This window comes from Staurois parvus, unplaced genomic scaffold, assembly GCF_062004578.1.
Source record: "Staurois parvus isolate SC_StPar_1 unplaced genomic scaffold, SC_StPar_1.0 ptg000209l, whole genome shotgun sequence".
NCBI lineage: Eukaryota > Metazoa > Chordata > Amphibia > Anura > Ranidae > Staurois > Staurois parvus.
The window spans coordinates 5,700,131-5,717,684 of NW_028318005.1; the positions used below are offsets into that span (position 1 = coordinate 5,700,131).

The following is a 17,554-nucleotide window of genomic DNA, read 5'->3' on the forward strand; positions in this document are numbered from 1 at the left end:
CATGCAAACTCCAGGCAGGTGGTACCATGGTTGGAATTCAAACCACGACCCTAGTACTGCCAGGCGGAAGTGCTAACCATTTAGCCACTCTGCTGCAACCTTCATGTACTCTATGCATGAAAGTAAAAAACCTCTGTGCAGCATCCCCGAGCCCCACCTAATACTTAAGCCCCCTCTCGATCTAGTGATGTGCACTAAAGTCTTGGCTATTCTGAGACTCCCTCCCCTCATTGACTGAGACAGCAGTGGAAGTCATTGGCTCCCACTACTGTCAATCACTGCGAGTGAGCCAATGAAAAGAGAGGGTCAAGCTGTGGCTGTGTGTGTGAATGGACACACGGAGCAGAGGCTTGGGAGTGTGCATGCTCAGGTACCCCCATAGCAAGCTGCTTGCTGTAAGAGCTGCAGATAAGAGGGAGGGGCCAAGAGCGCTGTGAGGGACCTGGGAACAGGAGGATCCGGGCTGCTCTGTGCAAAACCACTGCACACAGATGATAAGTATAACATGTTTATATAATAACGGCGGCTTCATAATGTGTCGTGATGTCATCTGCAGCTCCTCCCCGACGCGTTTCGTCACGTGACCTTCTCAAGGAGAAACTGCTCAGTTTCAAGTGCAGTTGTTACCATAGTGACACTGTACTACACTGGGAAGTGATCTGGATTCTTTTTTTACACTATGACTGCTTAGAACAGTGATGATCAATGTTATAAGCAATCATTTTTATGAATGGTATCTTTCATTCATAGCCATTCATTGAGTACTATTCTCATAGCTGTGATTGGCCACAGCTATCACATGGAACAGATGCAGTGTGACTAGCCCTGTCTGTACCATGCGGTCGCTGTGTCCAATCACAGAAATCATCAGAATAGTACACAATGAATGCACAACTGTCAATTGATTGCTGTGACGAATCACAGCAATCACATGGTACCAGGGCCATCCTGGAACAATCTGTCAACCGCTGTATCCAATGGACGCAGCGGTTGACAGATCATGCTGCAGCGAGGCCCCTAGAGGGCGCATGAGGTGCATGACTGGGAGGATGTCATATGACCACCCAGAACAGTAGTGCTCCCGCTCAGCCATCATTTGCCTATAGGCCAAGCGGGCATCGGTTAAATTTAAAAAAAAGAAGAAGGATGCATTCCTAAATGCACAGAATATAACTATATAAGATAATGAGGCTATTAACAAGTAGTAACATCTCTGAGAATATTGATCCTCGGAATATCACTGTCTTAACTGATCAGGCAGGAATATGTTCCCCTGATGGAGCAAACTGTACCATATTTTACGGGTTTTTTTTCCTTCCTCTGGATCAACTGTGGTCACCGAGTTGTGTATATGGAAGCTTTCAATGTATTTTTTTCTGTATGAACTAGTCAGACTTTGTCTTTTTTTTAACCTATGTAACTATGTCGCTTTCTTGGATTTACCTCTTGGGATCCATGCATTCACTAAGATCCACCATTCTGGGGCCCATGCCACCTTTCTGGTTTTTCTCCCAGCCAACAGCTTTTGGGCAAGCTACAATGGTAAAAAAAAAAAAGAAAAGTGAAATAAGAAGGGGTTAAGACCAACTGAAGTCAAATACTTAAGAAACACATTGTATGAGCAGCCTTCAATTAAAGTCTTACTTACACTTTACACCTCTACCGTGACTGCATTCTCCTTTTTCACTTCAAAGAGAAGTATGGACTTTAAAAACCAAAAAAAACCCCTTATACTCACCTAGGTGGATACCGCATTGATTCGATCCATGGTTCCGGATCTCTGTGGCTCGCTGAGAGGCTGACCCAGGTGCTGGTCCAGGCTTCTGACTAAATCCTGATCATATGGTCAGGATCTTTTTAAAGCATGGACCGGCTCTGTGACTTCAGCTGGCAGTGGGCTTCAGCCAGCTGTCGGCTATACATTTCCTTTCAGTGATCACGACCTCGTAACAAAAGTCTCCCTGACTATGTAGATTAAATGGATGACTGTTGTCAGTAATTGACAAGCTACAGATCGCACGCATCCATTCAAATGATCCCCACCAACACTACAACACGCAATACTGTAACCCCCTTTTTGTGCATGCCTGTCAGCGATCCTCCCTGTTTTGTGGCTGCATTCTGCTTCCGTCCGTGTCCACGTGTGCCCTGCAATTGCTGCTGCACTCCCCCCTCTTGTGTTGGCAGACACAATAAGGGAGAGTTACTAAAACTGGAGCTCATGAATTCTGGTGAAGCTGTGCATAGTAACCAGTTTCTAGGTTTTATTGTCAAAGCTTAAAAGTGGTTGTAACCACTTTACAACCACTCCTGTCCCTTTAAGGCATAATATATTACATAATGTTTCTGTAGTGTCATTTGTCCCATTCTATGTTGTACAATACCTGGTTGATCCTGCCTATTTCTGTGTCCCCCTAGGTGTTCTGACCAATGTATTAATGGCTGCTGATCCATGATACTGCGGTCAGAGTACATGCCTCCTGCTCTTTCCTCAGCATCTCTCTCCCTGTCAGTTCTGTAGTCTGTATGTGAGCTGATCTCCTCCCTGTCCCTCTCCTCCCTGTGCAATTCTATGCCCTGAAGCTGCTCCAGTGCTTGTAAAGTAATGAAACATGTATTAATTACTCTGATTCTCTCTGTTTTAGGCCCCTGTCCAGTACAGTGTTTGTGTTTTCCTAAAACTATAATGCTAAATACCTTCTTTGCAGAGCCCTGCTGTGCAGACACGAGACCTCCCTCTGCCAGCTTTCATTCATCAGAGGGGAATCTCAGCCCCTTCCACTGTACTCACTTATGTCAGGAAAGAAAGCAAAGAAAAGTCACATGACAGCACAGCAGGACTCTGCAAACAAGGTATTTAGCATTATAATTTTAGAAACACACACACTGTACTAAACATGGACCTAAAACAGAGAGAATCAAAGTAAATAATACATGTGACTTTACAACCACTGAACAAGCTGAAGTTAGAAGCCAATTGGCTACCATGCACAGCTGCACCAGACTGAGTGCACCAATTTTAGTAAATCTCCCCCCCATAAGTTTCGGAGGGGACACAGAGCTAGGCAGGTTACAGCTGCAAGAGTATCAGTGACAGGTGGACAGCACACCAACATACTAAGGGTTCACTGGAACACTTTATGTTGCGCATAATGAGAGTGTTCTGATGTGCATTGTGCACACACGCTGCAATGCATTGTTACAAAACTGTACAAAACCTTTTTAAAAATGATTTAACTCTACAAGATAGAATGTTGTAACACACGGCTGCACAGTGTAACGCACTGCATTGTGATAAGTATATGCTTGCATCATTCTATCACACTACACACCAACACAGTGCACACGTGGCACTGTGGATTTGGCAATACCACACTATCAAGTAAACCTCTAGGTCTGAATGCAATTTGCATAGTTTTCTTTACCTTCAACTTGCAACACAGCAATTATACTGTAACATTTAAGCTCCAGTCACCTGATGCTGCCATTAAAAGAAGGCTTCACTCTCTATTATACATATATTTTGCATTATGCAGAGCCAACAGGCAGTATTGATGGGATAATCCCTCCTGCAGCACTACTGTGTTTTGCCGGCAGGAACCCTTCCCTGCTGTTAGAACACAATGATTACTGCCTGCTGGCTGGTTGTACTGAAGTCAATTTATGGACCGACTTCAGTACAAACATGGTGCCCATACATGGATCAAATCTCAGCCAGTCCCTGCTGAACTGGTTGAGATTTACTCACATAGTATCTGCCACTTACTGACTTGGTTAATTCGCAGGAATCCATCTGGAAACAAACAAATTAGTATACACTGGCCCATGGATTATACCTGTGCACAATATGTACTTATTTATACATTATTATTCTAGCCTCCCCAATCTATCTGCTGGTAGTACAGAGCTCTAGGAGTCACTCTGCACATGCTCAGTTTAGTGTGTATAGCTAGAGAGGTTTTTTTTCATTGTGATTGTGCATGTGATCAGCACAGGGCCAATTAGCACTGACAGAGGGTCAAGGGTGAACACGAAGACAGAAGTCACAAGACTGCTCTAACTGCTGATGAGAAAAGGTATTTAGCAGATTAGATTTACTAAAATAATTGCATTTCCATGTTCTGTGTACTGTGGGAGACCAGATATAGTGAATGCAGGGTCCTGGGTTTAGTAACAGTTTAGTAAATGTGCTTAATATTATAGACTGGGTTTTTTGCATGTCAGTGGGTATGGTTTATTATTTCTCAGGGCACACTCCTCTTTTGGGTCAGGCCTGATCTAATTGGAGCCAAAAGACCCTCTATAAGGCTACGTTCACATTAGCCTTGTCAGCAAGCGGCAGACAGGCATTTGGGAAGCATTTTTACCGTTTTCCAAACGCCTCAGAAAATTCTGCACATTGCAGCACATAGTGCTGTTCACACGAGAGCGTTAGCGTCGCGTCACGGCAAAACGGACGCCTCTGGTCAAGTCAGGAGGAGTTGAAGCCTCCTATTCAAGTCTATGGTGCTGCTCCGCAAATGCTCGGCCGCCGTTTGCGGTGCGGTTGCGAGGCGTTTGCGGAGCGTTAACACCATACAAACTTCGTTATAGGCATTTGTGGGGCATTTTTAACGCTTGGCAAACGCCTAACAACCACCGCTAAACCGCGCATACGACGTTTTTGGAGTGACCAACGCTTGTCAAACACTATAGGAGCATTTGGCAAGAGTTGGAAAAAAAGTCAAGTGTGAACGAGCCCTAAAAGGTTAAAGAGGATCTTCACCCTAGAGAAAAAAAAATTAAAAGTCAGCAGCTACAAATACTGTAGCTGCTGACTTTTAATAAAAGCACACTTACCTGTCCAGGGATCCAGTGCTGTCCTCACCTGGGCTGGTTCTTCATCGTTCTTCAGGGGCCCATTGCAGACATGTTTACTGTGGGAAACCGGCTGTGCAGCATCACAGTCTGCTTCCCACTGCTTATGCATGAGCCGCATTGCAACGTGTGAATGGTCCCGCAGCCTTCTGAGACCTGTGACGTGTCTCAGAAGGCTGCAGGCAAAGACAGCGGGGAAGAACTTGGCGATTTGAGCGTAAGGGGGAACAGCTACCTATCAAAACTAAGTACCCGCTCCCCCCAAAAATTTTAATGTGCCAAATGTAGTACAGGGGAGAGGGAGGAGGAGGGAGGAGGACATAAAGCAGAAATTCGCCTTTAGAGTGAAGTTCCACTTCAACTGAATGTATCTCAATAGTTTTTAATCTAGGCACACTAATCATATTTGCTGTGCTCTTCTGAAATATGAATTGTGAATGCAATGGAAATGTAAAAATGTTTAAGTTATTATAAAAACATGTACAGGTACAATAATAAAATCAAAATATGTCCTTAAAGCAGAACATTACCCTCCCCATCAACTTAATATCAATCTCCTCCAACAGAATTGGATAATTTAATTTCTGTGTTACTGGGGAAAATATCTTTTTAGGGGGATCCCTCCCTTCACTACCTTATTTCTGGCCTAGGTCAGAACAATATGTACAATGCCCGCAGCCTTTTATGATATCTACATCATGGGTTCCAGGTGTCCACGGGGTAATCTACGGAGCACAAGTAGTGCCATCAGGGGGCTGGACAGCTATTCATGGTTTTTACAGCCACCCTCCTAATGAAGCTTTGCAACTAAAGACTGGTAGCTTCACTGCACAATATTAAAGTGTTACTAGACCCACAACAGTAAAATCAGTCTGTATATGTAGTAAATCATGCTTGTTATTCTCACTGTAGAACCCAAGGGGTTAATCCTCTGCATTATTTAAAAAGGCTGTTTGAGCCTGTCTTCTTTGATTCTCCCCTTCTTCCACAGTCCTCAATCCATCTGCTGATAGTACAGAGCCCTAGCAGACATTCTGCACATGCTCAATTTGGTGTGTGATGCTAGTTTGTTTTTTTTTTTTGGGGAGGGGGGGAGGGGGAAGGTGCATCTGCAAAATAACACTATCCAGACAGAAGGTCAGCGGTCATGCAGCCCCATAGGACAGTCAGAGGAGAATGAAAACTCCTCCTACAAGATTAACCAGTGCTCAGCCGAACACCGATAAAAGTCACAAGGCTACTATATACTGCTGATGAGAAAAGGTATCTAGCAGTTTACATTTACTAAAATAATTGCATTTCTATGTTCTGTGTACTGTGGAAAACCAGATATAATGAATGCAGGGTCCTGGGTTTAGTAACACTTTAATCTACATAGGGGATTGAAAAAAGCTTGACTCTTAAACTAGATTCACACTATTGCAGGCCACATTTGCGTGGGCAGAGCAGCCTATTTGTTTGAATGGACTGCTGTGCTTGCATTTCATGCAGGAAAAAGGTTCCTGCAGCATATTAAAAACATAGCAGCTGGGAAATTATGGGTAATTTTACACCATGTGATTTCCCCGTCATTCCTGCACCTGCAAACGTGCTACATTTTTAGATGTGTGGGGGTGCTATTAAGAATAAATGACAGCCCTGTGTGTTTTTAAAGAGCAACACGCTTTGGTGCGGAAATAACTGCGATTACCAGATCTGCAACAGTGTGAACCTAGCCTTGGTCAAGGCTTCCACATAAATTCAGCAGCCAATACATCTTCATCTACTAATGACTTTGACGTGTGTCCATACACACTAGGAACTGCAAGCAAATCGCACAGGAACTTTTAACTTTGAATGGGCCGAAATAGGACAGCACCAACAGTGCATGCACTACTTTTGGAAGCACACTGCAACTGGATCACATGGTATTTTTGTACCATGCATTCTGCTGAAGGCAAATGCACTGTGTTTGTGATCTGCGTTTGGGGTGTCATTAAATTTGCACTGACACCAGCTGCAGATTGCAAAGGGAGTGCGAGGATCCAGCACATAATGCAGGTTTCTTGCATGGTCCTCTAGTGTGACCCTACACTTTTTTAATCAATAGTTTGAAATGTCCAGGTTCATAAAAGATGAAAGCTCAGTCAGTTTATTCATGCAACCAATATCCTCTACACCTCTTATAACTTTAGTTGCCCTCAGTGCATGAGGACCGCTTATAATTTTGATTAGGCATCCTTTAAGTCAGGGCTTGAAATTTCGAGTCTAGACCTACTAGCCAGGCACAAACCTTACTCTCCACCAATTTCCCCACCCAACCTTGCCTAGGTCCGCCTCCAACCCCACACCCGGCCCGTCCCCTAACCCTGCCCGTCCCCCAACCCAACCACGCCCCCTTAAAGCTTATGAAATTACATTTTTCTTTAGAATAAAGAGTCCAAAATATAAAAATGTATACAGTAATGTATATCCCACCTCCCCTGTACTCCATTACAGTGATATGACATGTATACAGTAATCATTACTGTATACATGTCATATCACTATAATGGAGTACAGGGGAGCTGGGATATACTTACTGTATACATGTCATATCACTATAATGGAGTACAGGGGAGCTGGGATATACTTACTGTATACATGTCATATCACTATAATGGAGTACAGGGGAGCTGGGATATACTTACTGTATACATGTCATATCACTATAATGGAGTACAGGGGAGCTGGGATATACTTACTGTATACATGTCATATCACTATAATGGAGTACAGGGGAGCTGGGATATACATTACTGTGTACACGTCATATCACTATAATGGAGTACAGGGGAGCTGGGATATACATTACTGTATACATGTCATATCACTATAATGGAGTACAGGGGAGCTGGGATATACTTACTGTATACATGTCATATCACTATAATGGAGTACAGGGGAGCTGGGATATACATTACTGTATACATGTCATATCACTATAATGGAGTACAGGGGAGCTGGGATATACTTACTGTATACATGTCATATCACTATAATGGAGTACAGGGGAGCTGGGATATACATTAGTGTATACATGTCATATCACTATAATGGGGTACAGGGGAGCTGGGATATACATTACTGTATACGTGTCATATCACTATAATGGAGTACAGGGAGCTGGGATATACATTAGTGTATACGTGTCATCACTATAATGGAGTACAGGGGAGCTGGGATATACATTAGTGTATACATGTCATCACTATAATGGAGTACAGGGGAGCTGGGATATACATTACTGTATACGTGTCATATCACTATAATGGGGTACAGGGGAGCTTGGATATACATTACTGTATACATGTCATATCACTATAATGGAGTACAGGGGAGCTGGGATATACATTACTGTATACATGTCATATCACTATAATGGGAGTACAGGGGAGCTTGGATATACATTACTGTATACATGTCATATCACTATAATGGAGTACAGGGGAGCTGGGATATACATTACTGTATACATGTCATATCACTATAATGGGAGTACAGGGGAGCTTGGATATACATTACTGTATACATGTCATATCACTATAATGGAGTACAGGGGAGCTGGGATATACATTACTCAGTAATGTATATCCCAGCTCCCCTGTACCCCATTATAGTGATAGGACATGTTGTATACAGTACTTACTCCTAGTCCCTCCAAATCCCCCGTGGCGGAGAGGGTGTCTCCTCTCAGCGGAGGAGAGCAGACCTCTCCTGCACCTGTCCCCTCAGCGGTGCCGAAGAAGCCGCAAACCGGAAGTTGGAAACCGGAACTCGGCTTCACAATGAGGCTTGGAGCGCAGCCGCACCATCATCTGTGCTCGCCGCTAAAGAATTTCTCCTCGCATTTGCGAGCGGCCGAGCGGCTTTTTAAAGCCCTGCTTTAAGTCATACATATTCACAAGGTGAGTTTACATTCTTATCTAGCAGGATGATAATTTTTACTGAGGTCTTGGATGAAATAAGTCTACCTTCATTCTGTGTCACTTGCGGCAGTTTAATTTCAAAGCTGATACTGTGCTTTATATCCCTCTCCCCTTGCAGAGTCCGGTCTCGGAGGCAGATGACTTCAATGGACTGAAGGTGGCTGCCCCTGGAAATGAAAAAAAACCCTGAAAATTAGAACACAAAACCGAATCAGCGGAATAGATAATAAATTCTCTTGCAGCTTTATTTTAACAGTCTGAATAGCTTGAGATTTTTTTTAACAAAATCTTTTTTCCTTTTCTTTTAATTAGATTGAGGAAAGTAATATAGCACTGAGACGCCTCTATTAATCTGATGATTCCAAAGACATGAATGAATCTCTGAGAAAATAAAAAAGGTGTTATTACTTTTTTAGCACATGCCTGAGATTGAATATTATATTGCAAAACGTTCAACTTTGCATGATACATAAATGATAGAACAATTTGTGTTCCAGGTGACACTGACACTAAAAGATAAAAAAAATTGTCCGAAATTCTGTTACGAGATAAAACAATGTCGTAATTCAAAAGAAAAACCACAGCACAGTCATGTACAGGCTCCATAATACACATCTGGATGTGCCATGTGTCATTCATTACGTTAAAGCAGTATTAATCCCAAAAGCAAGCATTTATTATATTGCAGCTTGCCAATTCTTAGATGTGATTGCTGCATTTGTTTTTTTAGGCTTTCTTCTATTTTCACCTGGTGATTCCCACAGCTGTTTTTCAGAAGCTCAAACTCTCCAGTAGAATGTATCAGTTTACATGGATGAGACGATTCATTTAGCACTGGCAGGGGTGATTAACATGATCAGCTTTTATGTATCCATGTTAAACCTTTATCTAAAGAGGGAAAGAAATGTTTGCTGTGATTATAAAGTGTTGACTGGAGTTTGGCTTCTATTTATTCAGCCAAACTCCAGATAACACTTTATAATCAGACTGACACCCCCCCCCCCCCCCTCCAAATTCGAGTGTCTGCTGTGTCCTGTACTCATTACTCTAGAGTGGTGTCTTACTAATACAAGAGGTATGTTAGTGGCCTGATCACGAGGTGAAAACAGAATGAAAAAAGCCAAAGACAAGATAACTAATGCAGCCACCACATTTAATGATTAGTAAGATACAATATAATACATTTTTGGTTTTAGGTTTAATTCAACTTCAACAACTAACTGAACCCTTCAGACCATGTTTTATTGTATACCTAGATTTATGGTGTAACAAGAAACATGGTCAGCGAGCATAGGCTCCCACTTATATGCCTGTGCAGTTGTTCTCCTTGCTGGCTTCTGTCAAATTTGAATATGTCAACAGATGGAGTGTATATTTTAAGGGCTTGCAATGACCTTTAAAAGGTAAAAGAAACTAAATGTAGGGGCTGCCATTGCTGATATTTTGAAGATCTTTTGGATTCACCACAAAAAGGTATGTGAATCAGGTACTCTGCATTCTGCAGGATTTTTCAAGGTTAGTGACTAATATTTAGCAGAAGACCCTTTTCACCTAGGACAAACTACTATATGCTCTACAGTAGTGGTTCTCAACCTGTGGGTTGCGACCCCTTTGGGAGTCGAACGACCCTTTGACAGGGGTCGCCTAAGACCATCAGAAAAACATATTTCTGATGTGTAAAGAGCAGCTACTGTGTTGAAAGCAGCTACTGTGTTGAAAGCAGCTACTGTGCTGAAAGCAGCAGTATTGGAGGTAAAACGACACTCATGAATTATAATTACTGGGTAAATAATGTTATGGTTGGGGGTCACCACAACATGAGGAACTGTATTAAAGGGTCACGGCATTAGGAAGCTTGAGAACCACTGCTCTACATGATTTATACAAGAACTGGGTTAGTGATGTCCTTGTAACTTAAAGTGTTACTAAACAATGCATTCACTATACAGTTTCTGGTCTCCCACAATACACATGGAAATGCAATTATTTTAGTAAAACTGCTAAATACCATTTATCATCAGCAGTTACAGCAGTCTTGTGACTTCTATCAGTGTCCAACAGAGAACATGTTAAAGCTTGTAGGTGGAGTATTAATTTTGCCCTAGGAGGATGCAGAATCCCTGACCTCTGTCTGGACAGTGCTGATTGGCCCTGTGCTGATCACATGCACTCTCCCAAGTAAAAAAAAAAACCTCTAGCAATACACACCAAACTGAGCATGTGCAGAGTGATTCCACACGATATGTCTTATCAGGAGATAAGAGGGGGACACTGGAAGAAGAGGAGGATCAGAAAAATCGGCATCAAACAGCCTCTTTACACAATGCAGAGGATGAATCCCTTAGGATCCACAGTGAGTATAACAAGCATGCTTTACTGAGGGGGTCAGCAACCAGTAGATCTCAGCCAGTTCACTGGTAGATCACTGCCTGGGCATGCTGACCCGCCATCCCAGAGCTTCAGAGTACAATGCAGAGTGACTACTTGTAAAATCGCTGTAGTAGGGAAAAAGAGCCGCACAAGCCAATGCCTCCTCTGTAGTGCTGGCTCCTGTCCCATTCAGAGTGATACCAACTGCACTCCACCTCTTATCCCGGCTAACGGTTTTGAGAGTGGTGCCAGAAGCAGGAAAGACGAGATCTTCAGGTCAGTGTGAAGCAATACACTGGGCATAATAGCATGCCCGCAGATGCAGTGCAGTGAACCTGTAGCTTTCCTACGGGTTTGCTGTGCTTAGCTATAGACTATTATTATATCCTGCTCATTTGGTGCACTCTGAAAGTGTACCAAAACTCCTGAAAGTGTGTTTGACAGGTGGTGAGGAGGCGATATGTTGCCACCTCACCACCTCTTTTAACCACTTGCCTACAGGGCACTTATACCCCCTTCCTGCCAGGCCAATTTTCAGCTGTCAGCGCTCTCACACTTTGAATGACAATTGCACGGTCATGCAACACTGTACCCATTTTGATAATTTTTTTGAGACAGATAGAGGTTTCTTTTGGTGGCATTTAATCACCTCTGGGTTTTTTATTTTTTTACTAAACAAACCAAAAACAGCTGAAAATTTTGAAAAAAAAAAGTTTTTTCTTAGTTTCTAACTACTCTAAAATTGCTTTTATTTAGCATGTAGTATATATTAAAAGATGAGAGGGTCAATCAAGAACAAAGCAAAAGGATCTCTTTAACCACTAGCCTACAGGGCACTTATACCCCCTTCCTGCCCAGGCCACTTTCCAGCTTTCAGCGCTGTTGCACTTTGAATGACAATTGTGCGGTCATGCAACACTGTACCCATATGAAATTTTTATAATTTTTTTGTGACAGATAGAGCTTTATTTTGGTGGTATTTAATCACCTCTGGGGTTTTTATTTTTTCTTAAACAAACCGAAAACCACTGAAATTAAAAAAAAAAAAAAAAAAAAATCTTAGTCTTTGTTTTAACATTTTGTAAATAAGTGATTTTTCTCCTTCACTGATGTGCGCTAATGAGGCTGCAGTGATGGGCACTGATAGGCTGCACTGATGAGGAGGCACTGGTAGGTGGCACTGATGGGCATTGACAGGCAACACTGATGGGCACTGATTGGCAGCACTGATAGGCGGAACTGACTGCCATTGATAGGCGGCACTGACTGGCACTGAAAGGCAGCTCAGATCGGCACTTCTATGTGGCATTGATGTGCACTGGTAGGCACTATGTGGCACTGATGGGCACTGGCAGGTGGCATTGATGGGCACTGGCAGGTGGCAGTGCTGGGGCTACACTGATCATCAGGGCACACTGATCATCATTGCCCTGATGATCTGTGTACATGTCCCCTCTGAGTAAAGCCGATTACCGACTCTCCTCTCCTCACGAGCTGTCAGCGTGACAGCTCATGAGGAAAAAAATGCCGATAACCGGCATTTCCTTATTGACATGTGATCAGCTGTGATTTGACACAGCTGATAACATGACAGAGCTGACGCCTTCGGCTCTTTCCGTTGATTGGTGATCCGTTGTGTACCAGGGACACAGCGCACCACCGATCGCCATGCTGCGCATCCCCAGTGGTGCGCACGCGCAGTTAGAGTGGAAGGACATCATATGACGTCCTCCCAGAACGAGAGAACCACCTTGCGTCCATCATTTCCTTATATGGCAGGCGGGAGGCGGTTAAAGCCATGATTGCCATGCAATGCACAGAATTGTGACACTGTAGTACTGCAATCAGAGGTATAAATCAGGTGTGAGAAGGTGACACTGAGCGACACTGTGCCCAGTAATCTTTGACTCCTATGTTGTTTAGGTAGATTTCCACCTCTTTAAGGTTGCTTGACTACATATACATACTGATTTTACTGTTGTGGGTTTAGTAACACTTTAATTGATTTCAGTTTCAGATTTAAAGCAGTATTAAAGCCAAAACCAAAAATGTATCATACTACAGCTTACCAATCATAAGATGTGGTGACTGCATTAGTTTTCTTTTCTTTGGCTTTTTTCCCTCTGTTTTAACCTGCTGATCTGGCCATTAACATAACTCCTGTACACGGGCGGACTGACCATTTGGAAACTCGGGCACTGCCCGAGGACCCGGGCTCAGTAGGGGGCCCCATGAGATGCCCCTGGTACCTTTTTCATAGGCTTTTTTGAGTTTGGGCAAGGACACAGGGGCCCCATGATCCCCTATTGCCCGGGGGCCCCATGAGTTGTCAGTCTGCCCCTGCTCATGTATTAGTGAGACACCACTTTGAAGGAATGAGAATATGAGGCACAGCAGACAACATTGTCAGTCTGAGGGGGAGGTTAAAGATAAATGTATTAGCATATTTAGCATCACTAACAAAATGAAGCCAAACTCCGGCTCACACTTTATGAGATGCAGCAAATAGTTTTTTTCCCCTCTTAGGATAAAGGTTTTGCATGAATAAAAACTGATCATTTTAATCACTCATGCCAGTCTTAAGTGGTTTGCCTTATTTGTGTAAGCTGATACATTCTACTGGAGAGCTTGTACTGTGAAAAACAACAGACTAGCTAGCTTGATTGCCAGATAAAAATAAAAGAAAGAAAGCATAAAAAAAGAAAACTATTGCAGCCGTCACATCTAAGAATCGGTAAGCTGTAATAGAATACATTTTTGCTTTTGGGTTTATTGTTGCTTTAACAAGCAAATTTCACGATGACAAGTTTGGAATTAACAACAGGTAAATAATATTTCAAAATATAAATAAACGTTTTAAGGGGCGCTAAAAACAGTCACTATGGAAATAGCCAAGAAATTATTTCCATACAGCATAGGTCACAGTCCACAGCCATGAATTTTGTTCTGTTCTCACAACAAAAAATATTAAGTACTTTAATATTCAGTCCTTCAAATCCTTCATGGCAGAGCAGAATTAAGGTTATGCATTGTAATTTTCTAAAGGGAATTTTTAATGACTAATGCAGACAACGTGCTTTGTTTCAGAACTCACTGCTTTGTTTCAGCAAACATGTAGGGCATCTATCCACACAAAGCGTTGAAAGACTTGGCTGTCCTTGTGGAACAAAACATCAAAATTTTTAATTTTTTTTAACAAAACTGCAACCTTGCTCTTGTATGCATGCTGCATTTTTTTCAGTGTTTGGTTGATATGTTTTTATATATAACAGTGCATTAGTACAGCTAGCATTCGGCCCGAAAAACATAGTGGGTACATTTTGATAACCCTAGTATTAATCACTTGCCCTTCAGAGGATTTAACTCCTTTCTGACCAGGCCATTTTTTGCTATATGGCACTGCGTTACTTTAACTGACAATTGAGCGGTCATGAAACGCTGCACATAAATGAAAAATTTATGTCCTTTTTTCACTCAACAAAGATAGCTTTCTGTCAGTGTTATTTGATCACCTGTGCGTTTTTTTTTTATTGTGCTATAAACAAAAAAAACGAGAATTAAAAAAAAAACATTTACTTTTTGCTATTAAACATGTCCAATAAAAAAATGTAAAAAATCAAATCTTGTTGTAAATTTAGGCCAAAATGTATTCTGCTACATCTCTGTTAAAAAAAAATCCAAATACGTGTTGATTAATTGGTTTATGTGAAAGTTATAGCGTCTACAAATGGCGGTATATATATTGGAATTTTTATTTTTCTATACTATTAATGGCAGCGATCAGCAATTTATAGCGGGACTGCGGCGGACATTCTGACACTGGGTGGGAACTGCCACGGACATCCTCAGTGACACGAATACAGTGATTAGTGCTAATAAAAAGCACTGACACTGTACTAATGGCACTGGGCAGGAAGGGGTTAACTTTTGGGCAATCAAAGGGTTAACCTTGTGTGCAGTTTTACTGGGGAGGCATGCTGTTATGCATTTCTCTGCTGTGTAGAGAAATACAAAACCGCATGTCCTTGCTGGCAGGAGAGAGACCTGGTGTCAGGGCTGGAGCGGTGGAATGGTCAGGCAGGCCTTATGGTAAGGTCATGCACCGACTGGCGACAGCCTCTGGTGACCCACAGACCGGAGTCCCTCAGGGTGTGGAGTTTAAGCCCCAGGCTGCCCTTCACCAGGGCCCCTGATGGTGGGGATGGACTTGACACAGCCTGAGACCAGGTCGCGACCCCCGAGTAACCCCAGCTGCGGTACGGCTGCCGCCAATGGCGTATAGCGGGAAGGGGCCAGATGTAAAGACGTATAGCGTGGTCGGACAGGCCAGGTCGATAACAGCGGAACAGACAGTACAAGATGGTAGGCAAGAATACTCAAGTCACAGGCCGGGTTCAGCAACGGGAGGTCAGGTAATGGAATAAAGCAGAGAATGGTCAGAACGGGCCAAGGGTCAGCGCAAGAGGAGTCTTTGTCAAAGCCGAGTCGGTTTCCAGGAGAGCAACGAGAGCTGAACAAGAGCTTGCTGTAATGCAACATACAGGACATGAATGCAATGAACGGCTGCAACCGACAGACTTAAATGTATTAAGCCGCACCCTCCTGGGAGGAGCTGCAGAGAACTGAGAGCATAAAGGATCCCACAATGCTTAGCAGACACCCAAGATGGATGCCAGCACATGGAGCCACACAAACCGAGGAAATGTAGGACCTTGACACCTGTGTTGTTTACACACAGGTCTCTCCCCTGTCAGCTTTGCACGAGGATCGCCGGGTGTCGGAGGGGAATCTCTGGCCGGGACACGATGAATGACATGCCTAGCTGCCAATACCTGAAAATCTGTAGCAGTAGTTCTACTATAGGGCGTCGGGGAAGCGGTTATTTTAAAAAATGCGCTTAACTGAATAAAAAAAATGTGTTTAAGGAATAAAAAAAATACCTGGTCTCCATTGCTCTCTCCCCTAAGAAACTCCACTGCCAGCCCTCTTCTAGGTTACATGATAGCCAGTGTAATTCAATATACCGTATTTTTCGCTCCATAAGATGCACTTTTTTCCCCCAAAAAAAGGGGGGAAAATGTCAGTGCGTCTTATGGAGCGAATATGGAGCGGCCGGTCCGGTATTTCCACCGCCGCCGTCTCAGAATACCGGGCCGGCCGCTCAGCTCTGCAGCGGGACCTTATGGAGATGACTGCTGACCTTTGGGGAGGTGGGGAGCGGGTACCTGAATTTGACAGGTACCCGCTCTTACTTCTTTGTTCTTTGATCTTACCTGTTCCTCTATCCAGCGGCGCGCTGTCTTCCCGGCTTCTGTAGTGTGGGCACTGGGCATGACAGCCGGGTGCCAAGTGCGCATGCGCAAGAAGCGGTGCTTTTTGTGAATGGTAAGGCGGTACCTGGGACACATGACAGATCCCAGAAGCCGCCGGACCAATCACAAAGCGCAAGTGCTTCTCGCTCATGCGCACTGGGCACCCGGCTGTCATGCCGAGCGCCATTACAGAAGCCGGGAAGACAGCGCGCGGCTGGATAGAGGAACAGGTAAGATCAAAGAACAAAGAAGTAAGAGCGGGTACCTGTCAAATTCAGGTACCCGCTCCCCCCCCTCCCCAAAGGTCAGCAGTCATCTCCTGTACTGTCCACAGTCTCTGGTCATCCCTGTGCTGTCCGCAGTCTCTGGTCATCCCTGTGCTGTCCGCAGTCTCTGGTCATCCCTGTGCTGTCCGCAGTCTCTGGTCATCTCCTGTACTATGTCTGCAGTCCATTAGTTCAGAATTTTTTTTTTCCTGTTTTCTGCCTCTAAAACCTAGGTGCGTCTTATGGTCAGGTGCGTCTTATTGAGCGAAAAATACGGTACTTCCTGTCATCGGTCTGGACTTACAAATTATACATTACTGCACAGAGTTGCAAGGATGCCATAATGTCATTACCACTCCATGCAGTATAGAAATCTGCTCACTTCCACAACCTGGAGAATAAGACAACTCTAGCGTGTCAGGTGGCCAGCCAGAAGAATTCAGATCAAACAAGGGTATTAGAAAACAGTGAGTATGCTCCATTCCTAGAAATGGGCTATTCACATTAATAGTGTAATATACATAATACAGTATATGCTTAGGAATTTGTAACATTGTGCAACCATATGGAAAAAGTGAACATAAAAGCAGTATGAAAGAAAAAAAAAAGAGAGACATGGATTTAACAAATGTTTAGATTTAGTCCCATGCCATGTTTTAGATTGTAAGATAAGTAGATTGTTCAGATAAGTTCACCTTTTGAGAAAAAATAATTAACGCACATATTTTTGCTGAACAAAAAAAATTAGCATTTAATAATTTTTTGCTAAGCAGCCTGGAAAGCATTGCACCTGTGATCAGTG

General features: G+C 43.2%; 1 protein-coding gene across 3 annotated transcripts in view; it reads right to left on the minus strand.

The window, feature by feature from the left end:
• Positions 1-17,554, minus strand: part of ATG7 (autophagy related 7) — a 398,197-nt gene that overhangs the window by 354,465 nt on the left and 26,178 nt on the right. For all 3 annotated transcript variants that reach the window (XM_089678709.1, XM_089678707.1, XM_089678708.1), the window contains exons 9-10: positions 8,850-8,971; positions 1,444-1,534 (exon numbers count right to left, since the gene is read on the minus strand). In XM_089678709.1, coding sequence (XP_089534835.1) covers positions 1,444-1,534; positions 8,850-8,971 — 213 coding nt within the window. The remainder of the gene's footprint in view (positions 1-1,443; positions 1,535-8,849; positions 8,972-17,554) is intronic.